General features: G+C 29.2%; 13 protein-coding genes across 13 annotated transcripts; 4 read left to right on the top strand and 9 right to left on the bottom strand.

The window, feature by feature from the left end:
• Positions 1–217: 217 nt before the first annotated feature.
• On the bottom strand, positions 218–1,181 carry cand_032790 (uncharacterized protein; the record flags this gene model as incomplete). Its single annotated transcript, XM_067213505.1, has 2 exons — positions 218–984; positions 1,154–1,181. 2 exons carry the CDS (start codon positions 1,179–1,181, stop codon positions 218–220), a joined length of 795 nt encoding a protein of 264 aa, XP_067066756.1.
• Positions 1,182–1,586: 405 nt separating this feature from the next.
• Positions 1,587–2,366, bottom strand: cand_032800 (uncharacterized protein; the record flags this gene model as incomplete). The annotated part of the gene is made up of 1 exon (XM_067213506.1): positions 1,587–2,366. The coding sequence occupies one exon, from the start codon at positions 2,364–2,366 to the stop codon at positions 1,587–1,589; it is 780 nt and encodes a 259-aa protein (XP_067066757.1).
• Positions 2,367–2,781: 415 nt separating this feature from the next.
• cand_032810 (uncharacterized protein) lies at positions 2,782–3,435 on the bottom strand (the record flags this gene model as incomplete). The annotated part of the gene is made up of 1 exon (XM_067213507.1): positions 2,782–3,435. The coding sequence occupies one exon, from the start codon at positions 3,433–3,435 to the stop codon at positions 2,782–2,784; it is 654 nt and encodes a 217-aa protein (XP_067066758.1).
• A 193-nt stretch (positions 3,436–3,628) lies between these two features.
• On the top strand, positions 3,629–4,353 carry cand_032820 (uncharacterized protein; the record flags this gene model as incomplete). The annotated part of the gene is made up of 2 exons (XM_067213508.1): positions 3,629–4,183; positions 4,255–4,353. The coding sequence occupies 2 exons, from the start codon at positions 3,629–3,631 to the stop codon at positions 4,351–4,353; spliced, it is 654 nt and encodes a 217-aa protein (XP_067066759.1).
• A 420-nt stretch (positions 4,354–4,773) lies between these two features.
• On the bottom strand, positions 4,774–5,997 carry cand_032830 (uncharacterized protein; the record flags this gene model as incomplete). Its single annotated transcript, XM_067213509.1, has 1 exon — positions 4,774–5,997. The coding sequence occupies one exon, from the start codon at positions 5,995–5,997 to the stop codon at positions 4,774–4,776; it is 1,224 nt and encodes a 407-aa protein (XP_067066760.1).
• A 1,232-nt stretch (positions 5,998–7,229) lies between these two features.
• cand_032840 (proteasome subunit Alpha type 1) lies at positions 7,230–8,015 on the bottom strand (the record flags this gene model as incomplete). The annotated part of the gene is made up of 1 exon (XM_067213510.1): positions 7,230–8,015. The coding sequence occupies one exon, from the start codon at positions 8,013–8,015 to the stop codon at positions 7,230–7,232; it is 786 nt and encodes a 261-aa protein (XP_067066761.1).
• A 2,281-nt stretch (positions 8,016–10,296) lies between these two features.
• On the top strand, positions 10,297–12,675 carry cand_032850 (uncharacterized protein; the record flags this gene model as incomplete). The annotated part of the gene is made up of 1 exon (XM_067213511.1): positions 10,297–12,675. The coding sequence occupies one exon, from the start codon at positions 10,297–10,299 to the stop codon at positions 12,673–12,675; it is 2,379 nt and encodes a 792-aa protein (XP_067066762.1).
• A 149-nt stretch (positions 12,676–12,824) lies between these two features.
• cand_032860 (elongation factor TU C-terminal domain-containing protein) lies at positions 12,825–14,450 on the bottom strand (the record flags this gene model as incomplete). Its single annotated transcript, XM_067213512.1, has 1 exon — positions 12,825–14,450. One exon carries the CDS (start codon positions 14,448–14,450, stop codon positions 12,825–12,827), a length of 1,626 nt encoding a protein of 541 aa, XP_067066763.1.
• A 312-nt stretch (positions 14,451–14,762) lies between these two features.
• cand_032870 (uncharacterized protein) lies at positions 14,763–15,922 on the bottom strand (the record flags this gene model as incomplete). Its single annotated transcript, XM_067213513.1, has 3 exons — positions 14,763–15,505; positions 15,620–15,769; positions 15,862–15,922. 3 exons carry the CDS (start codon positions 15,920–15,922, stop codon positions 14,763–14,765), a joined length of 954 nt encoding a protein of 317 aa, XP_067066764.1.
• Positions 15,923–16,149: 227 nt separating this feature from the next.
• Positions 16,150–19,698, top strand: cand_032880 (exosome complex exonuclease RRP44; the record flags this gene model as incomplete). The annotated part of the gene is made up of 3 exons (XM_067213514.1): positions 16,150–19,077; positions 19,284–19,467; positions 19,523–19,698. The coding sequence occupies 3 exons, from the start codon at positions 16,150–16,152 to the stop codon at positions 19,696–19,698; spliced, it is 3,288 nt and encodes a 1,095-aa protein (XP_067066765.1).
• Positions 19,699–19,820: 122 nt separating this feature from the next.
• cand_032890 (uncharacterized protein) lies at positions 19,821–20,496 on the bottom strand (the record flags this gene model as incomplete). Its single annotated transcript, XM_067213515.1, has 2 exons — positions 19,821–19,969; positions 20,025–20,496. The coding sequence occupies 2 exons, from the start codon at positions 20,494–20,496 to the stop codon at positions 19,821–19,823; spliced, it is 621 nt and encodes a 206-aa protein (XP_067066766.1).
• A 398-nt stretch (positions 20,497–20,894) lies between these two features.
• cand_032900 (uncharacterized protein) lies at positions 20,895–21,458 on the bottom strand (the record flags this gene model as incomplete). The annotated part of the gene is made up of 1 exon (XM_067213516.1): positions 20,895–21,458. The coding sequence occupies one exon, from the start codon at positions 21,456–21,458 to the stop codon at positions 20,895–20,897; it is 564 nt and encodes a 187-aa protein (XP_067066767.1).
• A 463-nt stretch (positions 21,459–21,921) lies between these two features.
• Positions 21,922–22,212, top strand: cand_032910 (HMG box family protein; the record flags this gene model as incomplete). The annotated part of the gene is made up of 1 exon (XM_067213517.1): positions 21,922–22,212. One exon carries the CDS (start codon positions 21,922–21,924, stop codon positions 22,210–22,212), a length of 291 nt encoding a protein of 96 aa, XP_067066768.1.
• Between the last annotated feature and the right edge of the window lie 286 nt (positions 22,213–22,498).

Genomic DNA, 22,498 nt, shown 5'->3' on the forward strand with positions numbered 1-22,498 from the left:
AGCGCCTAATGTGTTGAATAGTATCCGTGTTAATTAATTAAAAAAATTTATAAAAAAACTGAGATCTGTATAGAATTTACTAAATCATAATAAAAATTGTAAATTTAATCGATAATTAATAATCGAAAAGATGATAAAATCTCGGGAAATTAAACTATTTAGGTTTATTTGTTTATGATACAAGTTAAGAGATACAGCATCCATACACCATGCATATTTATAGATATACAGTAGAACCATTGATCCACTCAGTAAATTCACGTTCATTTATTCCACTCTTTTGATTATCATCCAAAGCATTATAGATAATACTTAAATCAGTCACACCGAATTGCTGTCTACCATTTGTAAAATCTGCAGCCATTCTACTAAATTCTTCAAATTGCATGCCATATACAGGATCTGCAATAGCATAACGTCTGTATACTTCTGCAACAGTTGACGTTTTAGTAGTAACAATATTTCTGCGAACTCTCTCAAGTCTAACACTCTTTTGAAGTGCAATTAATAATCCAATTGCAGCCACGCCAGCTACTGTAAGCGATGTTAAAAATGCAACCAAAGCTAATAATCCAGCTCCTCTTCTTTGAGGCCACAAAGTTGTAGAAGTTAAACAACTCAAAAATAATAAGCATAAACTTTTTCCTGTTAAATGAGTAAGAAACCGAAGCTCTCTACGAATTAATGAACGACCTTTAGAAGACCATCTAGGGCTACCTGGTACATCGAGAATCATTAATAATACTCCAAATATAAATTGAAACATAGAATTAATCAAATTTGCTGGATGAATACCAAAAATTGAATTTAAAGCTGCAAGAATCCCAGCTGATGCAGAAGCTCCAGATGCTAAAAAAAATAGCGTTTGATATCTACAATTCAGATCCTGAAGTGTCTTTTCTACTCTTGCTCCACCAATTACTAATTGATCAGCTAAACTGACATCAGCCTTCACGCTTTGTTGCCCTACAATAAATCTCTCACCTAAAAAGTAAAAAAAAAATATAAAGTATTATTGAAGTTATATTAGAAAAAAGACATAAAATCGATATTTATATAAAATAGATTTTAGAGATATATCTATTTATAGGTTTCCAATTACAAAATCATATCACTCATGACATAATCACTTAATGATTACATAAATACTTACCAGAGATACTACTAGGTACGTCATACATTCTACTATTATATTTAATACCTAATAATCAAACTTAATGCCAGCATCCACTGCTTTACTTCTCCCACACAGGCGAAAAAAAAAACCGTTTACTTTTATGGAAATGTCTATGGCGCCTTTTTATTGCAAGTAATACGGCGCCATTTATATGCATCTACTTGCACCTATTAATATTTGAAATAATCTAACATCTATACCTATAAGTGACAAACTTAAAACTTAATTCTGAGTTTCATCTTACTAAACTCCTAAGTTTCTATAATTCTACTTATATCACCTCTTATAAATAGCTATCAATGAACCTAATATGTTAATTTGATGTGAGGACTCATATTTTTAAGATTCAAGTATTTTATAAGATTATACAGAAAATTAAACACTTGAAATATTTATAAAGTAGAAACTTCTAAAGTAATATTAATGTTGATGTTAAAAAATTGACGAATTCCCTCTCATTAATAGCTCCCTTCTGATTGTCATCTAGAGCATTAAAAATAATAGAAAGATCATTGGGAGAGAATTGATCATGATATGATGTCCTATCTCCAACTAATCTATTGAATTCGTCTACTTGCATACCAAATAAAGGATCAGAAGTTGCATAACATCGATATATCTCTATTGGATTACAAGCACCAGTAGCAGCATAGCTTGTAATAATATTTTTTTTAATTTTATTTAAACGCATACTTTTCTCTAAAGCAATAATAAGTCCTATCCCTGCAACACAAGCTACACTTAAACATATAAGAAAAGCCACTACAATGAGTAGACCTGAAGATGCTGTATTCTTCTTGTAGGGCCACAATGTAACTGAAGTTAGGCAAGATAAAAACAAAAGGGATAGAGATTTTCCAGTCAACTTAGAAAGAATTCTAGCTTGTTTCCTTATGTCATTTCTTACTTTTGCACTCCATCTAGGCTGTCCTGGAACATCTAGTAATATTAACATGACCCCAAGCAAAAGTTGAAAACAAGAATTGATAAAATTTGTGAGATGAAATCCAAATAATGAATATAATGCTGCAAAAAACCCTGCAATTGAAGTAACAATCGTAGCAATAAAAAATAAGGTTTGATATTTCACGTGGAACTCAGCCAATGCAGCTTCTACCATAACCCCCCCATTTTCTAATTTATCCACTAATGTCCCATTGCTAATATTAGTAAAAGATTCAGTTGACATTACAAACCTAACAGATAATAAAGTTGTAAATCTTGTTAATTTATAATTAAATTAACAATTGCTGAGGGGGAATCTACCACACTAACAATTGTGTGAGTATGCGTATAAATCCATGGGGGAAATGTACGGGAGACTTGTCAATATTAGAAAATAGAAACTTGTAGAATATTCAAAATTTAAAATTAGTAGAGATATCTAAAGTTATACAAAAACCTCATAAGTTTATTACTTAAAAAACTTCAGATATGGAATATTAAAGTTTGCTTAATTTACTAAGTAGTAGACTCTTATTGAATAACCCCTCCATATAAAGGAATTTAGAGAGTTTAAAAAGAATTCTACCTTTCTAAAAAAAAAATTTATATAGGAGAGTTTAGATCAATTTGTATTGTATCTAATTATAATCCTATTATATTTAGTTTGGGTATATTACTGCATGATTTCTCCAGTAACTAACAGATTCTAAATATTTTTCCCTATCGAGCGGTACTCCACTGCCGCCCTCTTCTATTATAGTATTCCTTAACATTGTGATAGGTTCCATAGGAGTTTCAAAATCTTCATTTTGTAATTTAATTGAGATAATATACCAATCAGGATCACTATTAGATCCTTCTACAAGCCTTTCATGTTTACCTTGCAAATTCATTGCTTGGATCTCTTTTTCACATTGTTCTCTGCTATATAAAATAATATCCAGATATTTTGCACGGAGGTTAATGGAATCTTTGATAAATTTACAATCAGAAGGGAACCATCTTGATAAAACGGGTAATTCCTCTTTTCTACGGGATACATAACCGGTTTTTAAGTACCTTTCATTTTCAGGTGTAATTTCTATAACTGATATTTTAGCCTGCGTAAAGTTAGGAACAAATAAATGTTTACAAAATGGAGCATAGCCACTAACTAATTCTGGATGTTTCGATTGAATAAACTTGTTAATTTCAGCTAAGAACTGTTTAGGTGTATAATTAGGAATATAACTCCCACGGTATCCATACTCAAATTGACGAAATGCAAAGCTATCCAAGCCAACTGCACTAACTGAAGATCTACTTAAAGTCATCACAATATAACTAGAAATATCCAAATTCTAATTAGCAATAGATTTATTTAACTTATATCTGAGTAATTTCCTTTATAATTTTAGAATAAAAGAAAAAAAAAAAAAGTTGTGGCAGAGTATCAAATATGTTATAAACCGCTTTTGTAAATTTTGAGCCATCTAATATTGCAGAATTCTAACTTAACTTACATATATGGGAAACGGAAATACTACAACAATTAGTTCTTCTAGTAATGCTTATATTGATGACTTCCTATTAGATTGCAATTACCCACAATTTTCATTAGTGAAGGAAGAACCCAAAGGTGAGAGTACTCAAAATTCAAACTTGTATAATGTTATAACAGATGTAGATCAATTACTGAAATCAATTATGGATCCCACAAAACATACCAGTAGAATTATGGAAAAATATAATTCACTAATTGTTTTATTTGAAAAAGTTCATTGTCATGTTTGTTATCTTGATATTGCTCAACGTTGGATATACCAACAAGATTACAACCAGCTATACAAATTTTGTATTGAACTAGAAGCACGTATAGCTCAACAGGATGATTCACTTAAAAAGAAATATATCAGATTCTGTGATTTTGCTCAATTAAATTACTTTAATGAATTTGGAGATATTCCACTAAATATTGTTCAAACTCATACAAACTATCCAGGTTTTGCTAGCTTCTCACTCCTAAATAGAACATGTCCCAAATGTATTGAAATTCAGGAATTATCTAAAACTCAATGTGCTGTAAGTTTATAATAATTTATCTTATATAAAAAAAAATAATTTGATTTATACTTAATTGTCATTGGATTTAGATGGCAGCTTATATGGTATATAAAGCACAAGGAATTTTAACATTTTATGAGTGCCATTGGGACCAAATAATGGCAGAATGTTCCGGAACAATTAAATAGAAAGTTTTGAAAAAATTCATCATATTTTTTCAAATTATCTAATATATTAATAAGGAAAAAAAAAATCGATATCTCAAGAAAAATTATTTCGATTAATTTTCCAAGTTAAAGATAGTGCACTAATTTCAGTCTTGAAAAAATATAATATTTACAAAAAAGATTAATGATTAAACTTTCCATTATATTCATTAATTTTTATTGAAAATTATGAACATTCATTTTACTAATATTCAATAAAGTTGAAAGTAGACTAAAGTATTATCCTTTATTTTATAAACTAAAATTAACATATCTATTTATTTTCCCAATTACTTATTATTAGTATTAATTCTTTTGTTTTAGATTCATTAGAGTTAAGTAGTATGTTTATCCTAATACTTCTATTTTTCTAATTGTTGAGCAAATTTTTTTCCTCTTAATTTAAATAATTGAAACAGAATTCTTAATATCATAATCTTGTTGAGCTAATTCTTGTTCATTATATACTACGAGATGTACCATGTCTTCAATACCCTTTTTAATTGATTGATCCTGTTCATATAAATGCCAAACTCTTAAAATTTCATATAGCCCAAGGCTTCTAAGATATTCTCTAACTTTGGCTGTAGATAATAAAACTAATATGCAATCAAAAATATTCTGACTTGTATCTGAGTTTACTGGTCCAACTGAATTCTCTTCAATAAAAAAGTGAATCTTTTTTTCATTTAATTCTAGTTCATATGTCTCATCTATAATTTCTTTTCCCTTACTTGAATTATCATTAACTTCACAAGACAAATAACTTAAATCTTGAACTTCATATTTATCTGCTGATTGAAAGTGTAAAATCTTATTTTCTAATAAACTCAAAGCACTTTCACTTTTATTATATCTTAACTTGTTATTTCTACTAGGATATAGAATACAACAAAGAATTTTAATCACTTTACAATCATCCTTCATTAAAAATTCATGGCACTCCCGATCTATACACAAATGAGTGAATATTCCAACTATAGTTTTGCAAGATTCTTTTTTTTGAACCATTTTTAGAAAAATCCCTGATAGTACATTTACAATCTCAATACCAATAGAACTTTCAGTAATGAGTTTCCTTCCTTGTTCACAACTAGTACAGTTATTGAAAATATTTATAATCATTTCTTGCTCTTCTTTATTGTTAGAACCGTATAGTAATTCTAATAAATATGGTAAATAAAGACTCTCGTTTTTTGGTGTTTTTTTCAAAAAGAACTCTCTCCCTTTGCTACTACGAGTAAGGTTTGAAATAAGCATCAAATTTAAATCACAATGGTAGGGAGTACCAGTAGATCTCCTCATTTGTTCCCTTAAATTATCCATAGTGTATTCAATAGCTGATAAATTGCTACATAGTTCTTCTGAAATGTTGGGATTTTGAGAGAGATTTATTAAGGTCTTGATAGCATTAGTAGATAAAATTTCCTCGTCATTCCCAATTAGCAATAATAGAGAGCGTAAGGACTTGGGATATTTGGAAATATAAGATATAAGAGTAGATGTTTCACTTTGGTCCAAAAGTAATTCGATACTACCCGCAATGACTTCAATTTGGTTATGTCGTAGTAGTTTAAATAACTCATCAAATACTTTTGTTGTATCTAAAGATAACTCTACATTCATAATTATCTATTTATAGAGTGAATTTTAATTAGTCACTGCTTAAGGTTGGTTTCTTGATAAATAAGGATACTAAAATATAGACGGCGGTATTCTTAATTCATATTACCACAAGCTAAATTATGACTTACATATTTACCACTTGAATACAACAGTAAATTAACAATATTATTTAATACATTAAAGTAATAATAAAAAGACACATATATTTTAATTCAAAAGAAATTTTTAGTTCAAAAGTTTTAAATTTTACCACGCATGCAATATATAAAGAGATACCACAAAGAGAAGTCAAATGTTACATACCGGTGTATAATTCTAAAAACAGGGCATGTCTAGGTTTACGTGGATACCGGTAGATAATGCATGCATTGTTATATTACGTATTTTCCACTTTTATTCAATATTTTTAATTATGATTAAATTTCTTAATTTTAGACAGAATTTAGCAACAAGAACATTATGCTCGTTACAAATCTCCCCATAGTACATGTTCCGGTTAATTTAATACTAGTAAGACCAACTGTACTATTAGTAGATGGTGAAAAGTGCTGTCTAGAAGATAAAAAAGTAGAATGTACACTGGTATATAAAAACCGAAAAAAGAAGTCTCAGATTTGGTGTAGAATTAAGCAGATACTAAATGCAATAAATTCAATGGTAATTAGAATATCTCCATTTATATATGATGAAGAAGTATATACTATATATCCATCAATGAATGAATTGTGTAGTGAATTTGTAGACTTTATTCATTCAACATTGTCATCACAAGATCAGTTTGGAAACAAATTTTGGTTTGAGAATACTGAAACTTGGAAAGAGTTGCTATTGTTAGTTAGACACATGGCAAGAATGCTATTGCAGTGTCCACATTACAGAAAATCAGATATATTATATCTATTAGCACTTGTTGCAATACAACTACATTACAACGTGCTAACACCCCAAATAGTATCAGCTATAGTAGAGAAAAGGACATTTATATGTATATGCTTAATACAATTCTATTTATCTCATTGTTACTTATATGACTTTGTATTCCCACTAAAATATTGGCAAGAGAACATTTTTGACAGTTATAACAGTTATTATTCAATAGAACAATTAAAGAATGAAGTTTTAGAGCAATTCAAGCTACAGAATTGGTGTTTAAAGGTTCCTACTAAGATATTGCAAGATCTTGCGAGAACATTTGGAAGTTTAAATACTCATAGGGACTTTTGTCCTTGTTCTTAATCAAGTTGCATAGAGGTTGGTTCTTCATTATTAGTTTCATCTACTTGATTAATAATTGGTGATGCCTCCTGGTTAATTATTCGAAGATACTCCATAACTTCATCTTCTGATAATTCAATATAAGGACAATTTCTTCCGACAATAGCAACATCTACATTTTGTTTATTCATATCTTGATCAGAAGAAAGACAAGCTTTTAATGCTTTCAAAGTATGTAATATTAAGTGATCCTTGTCACATAAGTTGAATTCTTCAAAATGTTTTTCCAAATAAGTTTTCCCAGCTTGGCATCTAGAACCTAGTGCCATAGCATAGTATTCAAAGTAGTTACCTGAAGGACATGTTTCATATAAATGAGGACCATCTTGATCATATCCAGCTATCAAAAGTCCAACACCAAATGGTCTCCTTCCATATTCCTGAGTACATATTTGTGATTTTAATCCCATATTTGAAACAAGCTTACTTAGTGGCATTGGACTGTCAAATGTAAATGAATGGTTCAAACATTCATATCTTAAATAACTACACAATACTTTAGCATCTGCAGTAATACCAGACATAGCCGCACCTATATGGTCATCAATTTTATACAGCTTTTTTTGAAATCCAGCTAATTTACTAATGTTCCGTTTAATACAAGCTAGAACAACAATATCATTATTGCGAGCTCCAATAACCGCAGTCCCTTGTTTTACAGCTTCCATAGCATACTCAATCTGGAAAACTCTTCCTTGAGGAGACCAGGTAACAACATCAGTATCATATTGATTTCTGTACATGCTTTACTATTTTGGATATTCAAAGTTCCCAGTAACTAGTTAACAATAAAACTTAACAAAACAAAAATATATATCTATATACAGTTATTGATCCATATATTGATATAATATTAAAGAATATTAATTTATGGAAATAAATTAATAATAACCAAATCAGATTCCTTTTTCTACAAATACTTTGATTAACGTGGGATTATTCTCGAGGGGGGTGGCGGTTTGTATAAGCGGTGGCACTAAACACTTTTAGGATGTAATGGAATTCCATTTACAAATACACTATCCTTTTATACAGATCTGAATACTTTTATTAGATAAAAAATTATTGGAGTTTAAACAATCTAAATAGAAATATTTACACGCCAAAATGCACAGTTTATCTATAATTACTCAACCAAAAAGAAATTTTGTCTTAAATATTGAAAATTGGAATTGAACTCATTTAAATCTCATATAAAGTGTACTCAATCTAAAATTATAACATATAGAGCTAGATATGAGATTTTTTTTCAGAAGATTAGTATCTAGTAAACAATTTCTTTTTAAATTGTAAGAGAAATGAAGTCAACTTCTGGTAGTTAAGAGCTAAGAAAAAATAATACAATTGTACTATAATCAGAGTTATTAACTGTTATTCTTTAAGTGAATATTTATCATTAAAATAGAGATATCTGAGGATGCAATATTGGTATTGAATATGCTCTTTTTAAATTAAATATAAGATATATCTCAGATTAATATTATATATAAACAAGTTTAAATATTGAACATATATTTGATATTCTTATCTTATGAATATTTTATTTATAATGGAATTAAAATCTATATTTAAAAGATTCTAATACTTAATACTTAAATTACTTAAATATATTATCTGAGTTATCTTTATTGAATTATATAAGTATCAGAAATTTTAATATTTTCTATAATTGGAATTTAATGATCAAAAAGAATGGAAAAAACTTTTTTTAATATTTTAAAGATTCAGTCAAATTTATTGTTCTAGTAAATAAGTAAAAATAAGCTAGTCAATCATTGTGATATTTCAATGGTATGATCTGATATTTTATAATAATCAATTAAAATTTTATTATAATATTTACAATTTAAATATAAATTGCTTATATTTGAAAATTCCTATATAATTGCAAAATATTATTGGTTTTATGACTCAAAATCCTTAACATCACCAAAATAAAGTCAACAAAAATTTCATTTTAAAAATAATATTCAAATTTTTAAATTATCAAAATATCAAATATCAGCTATATAACTAATAGTCAATTCTGCAAAGAAAATATTTAATATAGTAAATACACTAAAAAAAAGTATATTTCTATAATGAAACTAATTTAAATTTCGATGAAAATTTTTAAGTGGTATACTCTGCAAGCAACATAAAAATTCATGAACTACTAACTACTTATCACTTTTTTAGTACAAAAACTTTTTTTAATATAAGATATTAAGTATATAAATTACTAAATTCTGCAATATTTGGTCCTATTAAAAAGTTTTCAATATCTGATTTTCTTGGTATATTAACATTCACATTTGTACTTTTATATTTGGTATTAAATTAATATTCTTATGATAATAAATTATTTATAAAATGTAAGCAACTATTAATTATAATCTAACTAATTATTACAGTAAACTAGATTATTATATTAAAATTAATCTTTTTGAAAATAATCTATTATTCATTATCAGAATCTTTGAAGATATATCCTAGTTGAGTTTTTTTTACAATGATAAGACAAATATTTCATAAAATCATGACATTATTATTCAAAGAAAATGAACTAGACTACATAAAGTAAATATATATAATATAGTATTATGTATCAGTTAAGAAAATCTATATATTGTTGTCAATTAATTCAATTAAAAACTTATTTACTAAACAGGTCTACTCTCATATTTATAGTAAAGTACACAAAACCAATGGATTATTTATAAAGATATATAAAGAAGATATATTTCTAAAAAAGTAGAATTAGCTTTACAAAAAGAGATTATAAATAATAAAAAATATTAGAAAATCAAAAAAATCTATGTATATATTGAATATTAAATATATTTAGCCCAATAAAAAATAAATAAGTAATCTAAATATATCTTTATATAAATTATCTAATGACTTATTTTCTTTACTATATTTAGGTTTCTAAATGACTTTATTCGTCATTTATTGAACTTGTATTGGAGCGGGATTCAAACTATACACTTAGTATTGTAATATCATTCTTATTGTAAATTCTATTAATATTAAAAATAACCGATGCCTAATATAATAGCCAAAGAAGATGGTATTTTTAGATCCCCACATATAGGTTTAACCAATAATAAGATTGCGACACATTCTTCTATATCTGCAGAATCATCTTTTACATCATGGAATTTGATGGAATACATTTCATCGTTAACAGACTCAAGTGTATCAATCTTATTCAGTAATCAATCTTGTGTTATTGAATTATATTCTTCATTAACAGAATTAGAGCAACAAGTAACAATAAGATTAGCTATGATAGGAACTAACCCAAATCTTAATATGTTAGGTGAAAAAGCAATGCAATTATGGGTCTTACCTTCGAAACAAGATGAATTATTTGCAGCTTTGAAACATCTAAGATTACTTAAAGTAATTAAAGCCAATATATTAAAATTTAATAATAGTAGTAATACTTTAAATAATAATGAATCAACAAATACTATTGGAAGTAATATTTCAATACAATACAGCTTAAATACTGAATTTCAAAAGAGTTTATACAATTATTTAATAAATGGACTAAATGATAACCAGATATTAAATTCACATTTGAATATATCAAATGAAGGTAAGAAAGTAAGACGTACATTACTAACACAATTTGTTAGATATAAATGGAATAACATCTTAAACATGATTGTAGAAGTAAGTGGATATTCATATGGAAATAATTTTTATGATTTTTCAAGTTTATCAAGACAATATAGAATTATTTCTAAAGATATAATAGATATATTATTAAATATGGGATTAATAACATATCCAACTTATGAAAAAGATAATTGTAAAGATACAGTAAAGGTAAAAGTCCAAGATGTTTCAAACTCCAATCAATTAAAAAGATCAGAAGAAACTAGCTCAATTATTTCCCCAGTGTCAATAGTTACACAAAGTGAATTATATGATGGTTTTGAAGGTGAAGATGAGCAGATATTAATAGATACAAAAGATAATGGATCAATTGAAGATTTTGAATATTTGAACAACATAAGTGATGATGAATATCAACCATATATAACAAAAAGAAATAAATTAAGAAAATCAGGTAAAAAACTTCAAAATAATGAAGAATGTTTAAAGGGTCAAATGGACAAAATATTTGAACAGAAATTAGTACCAAAAGCTTTTTGTTGGTTATTATGTGATACATGTAATCAATTATTGACATTACTAAATGAATTTATAAAATTAATGGGAAATAGTAATAATAATCAAGAAAATAATAAACAAATATCGTTAGATAAGGACTTGGTTGATGTAATTAGTTTAATTTTCCGACTATCTAACTCTAAAGTTGGTCAACCAATATTAGTATGTAACAATAACAATCTATTAAGTAGATTCTTATATTTTGCATATGATCTTGGTTTGATTTATTTTGATGATACAATATATTCAAAAGATGATCATTCATTTAATCTTCCTACTGATTTAAATCATTCACAAACTTATTTAATATATACAACTCCTTATACATTATTACTAGGACATGATGGTTATCAATTACAAACTTTATATCCTGCATTAAAAGTAGTTGCATCTTTAAATAAGATTGTAGATAATGAAGAAATTGATAATAATGAAACTGGTAATTCAATATTATTACCATCACACTTTTATTATAATCAGGATAATGAAGATAAAGATCCATATAATGATGAATATTTAACAGAGAAATATTCAGAATCTATAATAAATAATAATAAAAATAATAAAAATGTGGAATTAAATAATACTAGTAACTATATAGATCTAAAAATTTCTTATAGCATAGAATCAAATTTATTTTCATCTGGAATTTCAAATTTGGAGGCAGGTATAATTGTACAAAGTAATTTTCGTGTTTATTGTTATACTGCATCTCCTTTACAAGCAAAAATTTTGAGACATTTATGCCAAGTTAAGGTACGTGGGCCAAATATTATATGTGGTGTACTAACACGCCGTGGTTTATTATCAGCATACTCTATGGGTGTGAAAGCTTATCAAATATTGCGTTTTTTTATAAGTAATGCCCATCCTATAATTTTGAAGAGGCATATTACTGATGGCACAAGTATAATTCCAATAAGTGTAGAGACACAATTAAAATTATGGGAGAATGATCATAATCGTCTAGAGATCAATAAAGTGTCTCTATTTTCTGATTGGGGTAATAATAAAGAAGATATTGAATTATTTAAACAGACTGTTACATATGCTATTGGGAAGCAAGTAGTATTATATCATAATTTAATTGATAACTTATCTATAATTGAAAATAAACATAACAGTTATGAACAGAAGACTCAGCAATTGTATCTTGCAGTACAACAAGATGCAGAGGATGATATTAAGTCATTTATTAAGGCAAAACGTGAATTAGTAACAAGAGTCAATATTTGAAAAGTAAATATATAAAATAAATATTAAGAAGTTGTAATTAATAATAGTGCATTTAAATACCATTATATTATCTATTAAATATAAATCCCAATAATACAAAATTTTAATTTTATTAGATAACCTATATTAAGTTGAGAATTCTACTAATTCTAAATAGTTTCCAAGATTTCTAAAATTTTACCTACAGCAATTGTTTTTCCTTCATCTCTTAAAGTAAATCTCCCCATTTGAGGACATTTTGTAAATTCCTCAAGACAAAGTGGGTTTGTAAGAATTACTGTGCAAATAAGCATATATTGAGATTTAACAAATGCTGGTTTAATTCTTTTCTTTTTTGTTGATAATTCTACAGCTTCAAGTAACTCATCTATAGAGACTTCATCACAACAAGTATGAGCATGAATAATACATTGATATCCACTAGTTAAGATAGGACGTTGTTCTAGCAATTCAACAAGTAATATTTGAGCTTTAAATTTCGTAACAACAGGACAGAGACTACTTGGTGAGCATAAAACAAATCCCTTATTCAACGAATCTTCATCGATACTAACAAGTTTCAAACGTACATTTTCTCCTGGACCTGACCAACTATATTCTTCAGTATCTTCACCCAACCATATACTCTGAATTTTAACTTTAACTTTATTAGGCATGACAACTAAACTATCTCCACAATTTATAATACCTAATTCAATTTTTCCCATTGCAATAACACCATTATCCCTATATCCATCTAATAGTGGAATTCTAACTACTTCAGGATCAATAGGTATCCCAGATGAATTAATACCTCTATCTGGAACTGATATAATCTTGTCCATAATATCAAAAAGCGTAGGTTGATCTGTACTATACCAAAAAGCTTTAGGTTCGTAATATTTCGTATTAGATTGATCTGAGACATGATATTTTAGATTCTGTCCCAATTGTCCAGATATTGGGACAAAAAAAATATCTTTATTTGGATTATACCCACATATTTTTAAATATGGAGTAAGTTTTTTCTGTATATCCTTGTATCGTGTTTCATCCCATTGACAAGTTGGATCATCCATCTTATTGATTGCAACAATCAACTGATTAACTCCAAGTGTTTTAGCTAGCATTGCATGTTCTCTAGTTTGTCCACCACGTTCAAATCCTGTTTCAAATTCACCTTTCCTTGCAGAAATAATTAATACACCAATATCTGCCTGACTAGCACCAGATATCATATTTGGGACAAAACTTTTGTGACCAGGTGCATCTAATATTGTGAATCTTCTATTTTCTAAACTAAATTGAGCTCTACCAACTTCAACTGTCTTTCCCTTATTTCTTTCTTCTTCATTAGTATCCATTATAAATGCTAAAAACCAAGATTCACGATTCTTCTCCCTCGCCTCCCTTTCATACTTCTCCATTGTTCTTTGATCAACTAAGCCACATGTATACAATATGTTACCACATGTTGTTGACTTTCCTGCATCTACATGGCCAATAAATACAATATTCATATGTGGTCTAGAATCTGGTTCTAGTAATGTTGAAGATATTGGTGACTTATTAGATATTGTGTTTTGACCTTTTGTAGTTAAAGATGTTACCTCATTATTTAATATTTCATGATCAATATTATGCTCTTTTTCAATTACAGATCTTATCTCCTGTTGAGATTCATCATTACTATGCAATTTCAAGTTGTTTCTTAGTTCATTTGATATATTTTCAATACTTCCTTCACATTCTTCACTCTCATCTAGAGTATCTTCCCAATTCTTCAGTTCAGACATTCCACACGTATTAGTCTTAAATTTCCGTCTCAGACCTATACATTCACTATCTATAACTTTGAGAGTAGCTTAGCACTCTTATTTTCCAAGTTCTTATCTACCCTTCTTCCTCAGTAATAAGTCAAATGAGACAGAATCCGAGCGCCTTAATTGGGGGTTAACTGGACAAGTCCGTTAGGGTTGTTTTATTTAATTAACTCTTTACAAGCTAGTGAAAAGAGAAGTAGTCTAGTACATATTTACATACTAATATAAACTGTTATCTAAAATAAAGTGTATTGAGGAAGTGCAATAAATATTTTTTTCTAGATTTTAAGCACTCCTTCCTAATATTTCCTCATATTCCTTTAGGAAATTAACTTCTGGTGAAGTGTCATCTTCCGGATATATTTTTGCATAATCTGCTAGAAAACTTTGTCTGCGTCGTATGCACTTCAAAACTTCATCCATTAGTTTTTCTGATAAATCGAGCTTGCAACAGTTAATTACCTGCAAAAATGTCTCAGAAAGAATTTCGCTATATTGTATATTTAATATGCCATTAGAATTATCATCAACTAGCTTCATAATAGTACCAATGATCTGACCATTATTAACATATAGTATATCTTTTGAGGTTATTAAATTTTTAAGTATAAAGTGTTTTAATAATGAGAGAGCTTTCTCACGAACTTTTAAGTGTTCCGATAATAATAATTTACTAATATCATATAGTCCATTATCAGATAAAAAGGCTATCTCCATATCATGATTATGACGCAGAAGAGCTGCTAAAGCTGCTAAAGCTCTTGATTGTATTAGTTCATGGTCATCAATATATATTTGTCTCCTTATTATAGATAGAGCTCCATAGTTGGAAAAGCCCTCTTGAATAGGTAAATTATTTTGCATACTCTTTGACATAATATGAAGTGATAATGATTTTATTTCATCACTCATTGAAAGACAGCTTAAAAGAGGTTCTACTAAGCCTAATTTCACCAGATTCCTTGCACAGTCTGGGATATCAACACAATGATCTATCGCTACTAGTGCAGATAATGCAACGGCCTCATCTGAATAAGAAAAATTTAACATAATTTCACAATTTGCCAGTTATATTCCATAAATATTATTATATTGATATATAGATATTTTTAATATTAAAAATAGCTATACTAAAATCTTACCATTAGCATTTAAGGTTATCTTATTTCTTGCTTCAATCATCACCTGATTGGGATCTATAGTATTTTTCATAGCCTCTTTTATTGCCTTTTGTAAAAATTCAAACCTTTCTGGATCTAAACGTGATATCGAGTTAGCTGAATCAGTCCCATCTAAAAGTAAATGATAGAGAATAAAGTAGTTAGTAATTCAGTAAATTTATAAGCTCCAATATATATATATATATATATAGGAGTCGACTTACCTATATATTGAGAAGACCATCTCAAAAGTCCTGCCCAGTCGAAGTTCGGTTGCCCTCCCATAAGCTGATTTTTAATTATAGAAACTTTAATGTTATGGCTGTAGTGAAATTTTAATTGAGACCTTATCACAATTTGACCGCGCGCGCTAAGTTTTAGAATGACAAGCTTGACTTTAATTTTAAAAATTTGATCCTTAAGATTCCAAGCTAAGCTTGCGTTGACATCCTGTTCTTGCCTTGTATTATTAACTCTACAGGTTTTTTATATAGTCAAATTTATTATTGCAAATGCCAACAGATTTGAGTCTTTATAGTGTTGAAGATGGGGTTGAGAATACATATATTTCTAGTTTTATAAAAAAAACTAGACGAGGGAAAGTTAGGAAGATTGTTCGTGAACTTTATTACAGGTATAAAATGAATTGTGGCTTGTTTGGGTGTAAACTGTGCTATTTAAATTTAGATAAGGAGGACATATGTGGTCCTTCATATGTGGTATTTCCATTTTCAGATACCTTGCTAAAGCACCCTGACTTTTTTCTTCAGGATGAATCCTTAACAAGTGTAGTTCTAACATATTCAGTACTTGAGAATGTAGGTATTATCAACAGACCCTTGTTAAATACATTAAAAAATCTTGTAAGGAGTACTAACACAGGTTTAAATTGTGTGGTATTCAAGGATGAAAGTGAGAAAGTTATGGAAGGTATGGAAATAAATATTGATAATATAGATGTGATGAATTCTTTAAATAATGAGGAATATTTAAAAAATCCTGTGAATACCAGTGAAAAGCATGAACGTCAGTATATTGCATTCCCAGATTCTCTTTTTGTAGAAACTTTAAGTATTGAGTATTTTGGCATTGAGAAAACAGCAAGAAGTTTAATTAAAACTATAGAATGGTATCTAAAGCATTTTAAAGAAGCTTCAGCTCAGGATACAAAACTTTACCTTTTATGTGAGGATGAAAAGTGGTTTGAGTTGTTTTTAAGCCATTTTGGTAATGTAGATACTTGTAAAGTTTTGAGTCCTTATTCTTTCTCTGAGCTAGTGTCTTCAATATTTCCATTAGCTGGTGAAAAATTGTCAATTCCTAGCTTCCAAGAAGTTGATGGGGTTATAAAAAGTAATTCGGAATTATCGGAATATATATACCCTTCTCATTTGAGTGAAGAAGAGATAATAGAAGGTATAAATAAAGGTGAATATTTTAAAGGGATTATTAGATTTGTTAGTAGATCTAAAGGATATGTTGAAGTTGAAGTACCTTCAACACAATCAGAATTGTCAATTAATTCTACCAGATTGGAATTTAATTATAGGACAATTAGTATAGAAATTTCTGGATATATAAATTTAAATCGTTGTATTGATGGAGATTATGTTGTCGTAAAGATTGAAGAGAATGATAATGTCGAAAACAGATCAATGAACCTTTTTTTGATAAAGTCTCAAGATGCTCTAGAGTGTGAATCTGAGTCAACAACTGAAATTCCAGTTACGGGAGGGATTTTACTTGCAGAAGAGGACTGTATTGGTGATACTGAATTAGATATAGAATTGGATTCACTACATTTAGGAAGTTTAGTAGATAGCAAGAAAAACTCTAGCACAGCAAGGGATCATTATACTGGTAAAGTTGTTGGTATTTTAAGGCGAAATTGGAAAGAATATTGTGGTACTTTACTACCATTAAATACTGATGATAATCGTTATAGTATATGCCACAATTCTTCAGCTAGGCAGCACAGAATTTTCATCCCAATTGATCCTAAAATTCCAAGGATTCGCATACATACTAAGATGTCCTCATTACTTGATTATCAACGACTTGTAGTTGTTATTGATGAATGGGATAGATCTTCATTCTATCCTTCAGGGCATTGGGTAAGTACTTTAGGAAGAGCAGGAGATTTGGAAGCTGAAACTTCAGTCATTTTACATTGTAGAAATATACCCTCAGAAGAATTTCCAAACAAAGTTTTGAGATGTTTACCAAATTATGGAACTAATAAGGAGTGGGAACTTCGTGAATCCGATTTTTCTGGGAGATCAGATTGGAGAAATAAACTTGTATTTTCTGTAGATCCTCCTGGCTGCAAAGATATCGATGATGCTCTTAGTATCGAACTTATTGAGGGTGATGATGCTAATGGAAAGTTAGCACCAAATGATGATGTCTGGTATCGTGTAGCTGTTCATATTGCAGATGTTACTCACTTTGTGAAACCGAATACTGCGATTGATGAAGAGGCTAGTAGACGGTGTACTACTTGCTATCTGGTTAACCGTCGTATAGATATGCTCCCTGGAGAGTTAACAACTGATATTTGTTCTTTAGTTTCAAATAAAGATCGTTTAGCTTTTACTTGTATTTGGGAAATAAATGGGTTATGCAAAATAAGAAGATCAAACTTTGAGAAAACGATCATAAACTCAAAGCATTCATATACATATGGAGAAGCCCAATCAATTATTGATAATCTTAGTAATAACTCAAATGAGGCAGTTGCACTTCGAAGACTGCTAAATCTGTCTAAAATATTACGTAAAAGAAGAATTGACCGTGGTGCTCTTGAATTAGCTTCATCTGAAGTTAAAATAGATCTTGAGGAAGCTAGGACAGTAAAACAAAGTGATATAAATACATCAACAGAAATCGATAACACTAGTGCTGGAAATTGTGATGAAACTTCTAAAATACCAAATATTAAGTCAGTAAATATGTATCAGTATTTAAACACAAACTCAATGGTTGAGGAGTTCATGCTTCTAGCAAATATTACGGTTGCAGAATTTACACTAAAACATTTCCCTAGCTGTGCTTTATTAAGAAAGCATCCAGAACCTAAGTATGACCAGCTTGATAAACTTGCACAAGTAATAGCAAAGGCTGGTATTCACAATTTTAAGTATAAAACTTCTGGTGAGCTAGCAGAAAGCTTAAATAATATTAAAGATGATCCTAATTTTCAAAAAGATCCTATGGTTAATAAGTTGATTAGAATTCTTACAACTCGCACGATGAATCAAGCTGTATACTTTACAACCTGTAAATCAAGTGAGGGGACGTATCACTATGGTCTTGCTGAAAATATTTATACTCATTTCACTTCACCTATAAGAAGATATGCTGATATTATTGTTCACAGACTCCTTGAAGCTTCGCTTGGGTTTTCAAAGTTGAATGAAGATATTGGCAATAAAGATAAGGTAAGTTTAATATACTAAATAATTACATTGCTGATATTTTAATCGGGAGATTTTGTTATAAAGGCCTATATTTCTACTCATACTAAAGGTTTTACATATTATATAATTCTTTTGTATTGAGTGATTAAATCAGTTTTAAATAGAACTTCTGTTTCGTATTCTCTACCATTCCATTTATATATTTATTAATTTTCTTGTTTTCTTAGATGTTAAAGCTCACTCAAAGACTAAATAAAAGTATGAGAAATGCCCAACTTGCTGGAAGAGATTCATCTAAACTTTTCATATACCTTTATTGTAAGCAACATGGAAAGCAAATTGTAGAGGCTATGATCATGCAGGTTAGAAATAATTTCATTCTTGTTTTTGTTCCTGATTTTGGATTTGAGGGTAAGTTACCTACATAAATTATTTAATATTTGATAAACCACTTGCTTCTTTTTAGGCTCTGTTAATCTTGACACTGACAAATTTAAATATGATCTTTCAGTGCCCCAGCTTGTTAATAATGAAGATCCAACTGAAACCTTAAAACTATTCGATAGAGTAATTGTTGCTGTTTATACATCAGATGAATATTTCCAAAACAAGGTGATATTAGATTTGGTGTCTAAGAAGTAAATACTTTCTTTTGTAGATGCAATGAATTTAATTAATATTATATACTCAATTATTTCAAACAGTATTTGATCTGTAAAAAAGTTTGTATTACTTTTCCTTTGTATAAGTAACTTAATATAAACTTACGATTTTCTTTGCGCAATTGACTTGTCAGCTAAGAAGAATGCAAGTTCGGATTCAAGAGAGTTTATGGACCTTTTTACGACTTTTTTAAATGCATCTTTATCCTCAATATGATCCAACAGCTTTTCTAAAATATCAACTCTTTTACCTGAAGAAATTTCGTTATTTTATCTTGTAATATTATAAAGGTGTAAAGAGCTTACCTTCTATTTTCTTTCTCTGATGAACAGATGCAGATAGAGATGCTATCATATTTGTTAAGGCATCTGGACGAATGACAACTAAAGGTATTGGATTTATATTTGGTACCACCTGACCTTCACCTTTAGACATATGATCAATCTCTTCACGTATTTTATTGTTGCTAACATGAACAGGGGCTGTATTTGGGAATTTCATTGTCATCTTTATAGAAGTAGAGGGTATGCCTGCACTAGGACTTGTCCCTATTTCAGCAAATACTGGCATTTTTTTACTGGATTTTAAAGCATCTCCAGTTTCTCCAACAAGATTAGATGTAATTCCATGCAAATAATTTAATTCCTTTTCATGGTCCAAAATAGATTTTCTAAGCTCCACTAAATTTTGAATTTTTGTATTTCCTTTAGCAACATTGAGATTTTCAAGTACTGTTGCAATCCCAAATAACAAGAGTATCCCACCAAGTTTCCTCATAATCCAGAAAGACACTATTATTATAAGGATATTTATCAATAATACTGAAATTCCAACTAGTAAATGTATTATGTATAGATCTCTACTCGGAAATTTTTACTTTCTGAGTTCCCATCAAATTTCACTCTGCTGCATGTAGCACATGCCCTCTGTACCGGCATTAGCATATAACTCATGCAATAAACCCCACATACAGCGTCAAATAAAAGTGGAATTGATAACTGTCCCTGTTTTAAGATATAAAAATAAGAATTTAGTAATTTAGGAAATACTCTTTATTTTATTTAAATATATACGTTTACAACACTTTATTGTGTATTTAAATAGATGTCACTATAAACAAATGGAATTTTGTAATACTTTGAGTCGAGCTCATAAGGACTATTTACAAGTTCTAATTATTCTTCAATTAAGCTAGCAATATTCCTTGCATCAGCCGCAAATAAGGCAGCACTTTGTAGAGTACTTTTAAGTGTAGCTCCTACCTGGTCTAGTGTCACTTTTGGATTTGAAATACCTTGAGCTAGTGCCTCCCTATCAATAAAAGCTGCACTACCTGGGGTTTTTGATTCTCTCTGATAGGAGGCTGTAAGCTCTTCAATATCCATTATTGGTTGTGGGGATGTTATAATTATAGGTACTTTTGGACCAGTATTCCCAAAAAATGGCAACATTTCTCCTGTACTTGCCAATGGCCCATATCCAATAGTAAGCGTAATGGTATCCCTCCCATGTCTTACAGTTGAAGGTGCTGTTTCTGCAGATACCCCAACACTTGCTGGGTTTTCATCTGCTATTTGTGAGGTCAGTTCCTGCACCATTTGTTGAATTGTAGAATGATGTTGCATAAATGATGATATATAATTATTTACACTCGAGGCACTAGGTCTTAGTGCCTGAATTTGGGCTATAGGTGCTACAAGAATAAGTCCAAGAAGTAATGTAGTAGCTTTACCAATCATTTTGAGCCCAATATCAAATAATCTATTAAGTGATGTCTATATTTTGAAGTTCAAAAATAATTTTCAATCACGCAAACAAAATATATTTTATGTATTGCATTGCATGCATGTATATAGATAAGCCGGTATTAAGTATCAACCCTAATTTATACTATAAACAGTCTGGTACCCTCATTATGCTTAACTATATTCATGCATATAGCGCTTTATATGTGCCGCCAAATATTGCATGTGGCTAATAATGGGTCTAGTAGACTAATGTGGGGTATCATCTTGGGAAATAAATTACAGTTATTTTATTTTTCTATTAATTTGCGAGCTATTAAAAACAAAGAATAGTTATCCATTTTAATAAGCTATAGTAAGGGGTAAGTATCGTAGATAAATGTAAACATTTAAGTTATATTCTTAGCAAAATTTAAGAATCATTGGAAAGTATTCGCATTTATTTGTACTATAGACAATGGCTCCAAAGTCACTAATAACTAAGAAGATGAATAAAGTTTCCAAGAAGGAAGCCAAGAAAAACAAGCCTAAGAGGGCGATGACAGCATTTATGTTTTATGCAAATCACAGAAGGCCTGCAATTACCGCTGAGAATCCAAGTTTGAGGTCTCAAGTGGCTGAAGTAGCCAAGATATTAGGCGAGGAGTGGAGAGCAATGAACGAATCAGAAAAGGCTCCTTTCCAAAAGCAAGCAGATGCTGATAAAAAACGATATGAGAAAGAGAAAGCTCAGATGGAGGGTCAGTAGACAAAAGAATCAAGTTCCAGCGTTAATGTACTTTCTTTTCAAGATAATAAAAGTAGTAAACTAAAGATGCATAACTGTGAGTATGCTATTAATCGCTATTATTAGGGATCTCAGGTTCAATAGTACTTTAATTCACTTATTTGATGACCAACCTAATCAACAGGAACAGACTTCTGGTTTGGTGTACTATATACACAATTACCACTTTCAAACTAGAGAGAATAAGTTCTTATATCTACAAACTGGTTTATTTAACTAAAAAGTGTGAATTAGCGGATTTCACACT

Source organism: Cryptosporidium andersoni (assembly GCF_001865355.1).
Source record: "Cryptosporidium andersoni isolate 30847 chromosome Unknown contig_1, whole genome shotgun sequence".
NCBI lineage: Eukaryota > Apicomplexa > Conoidasida > Eucoccidiorida > Cryptosporidiidae > Cryptosporidium > Cryptosporidium andersoni.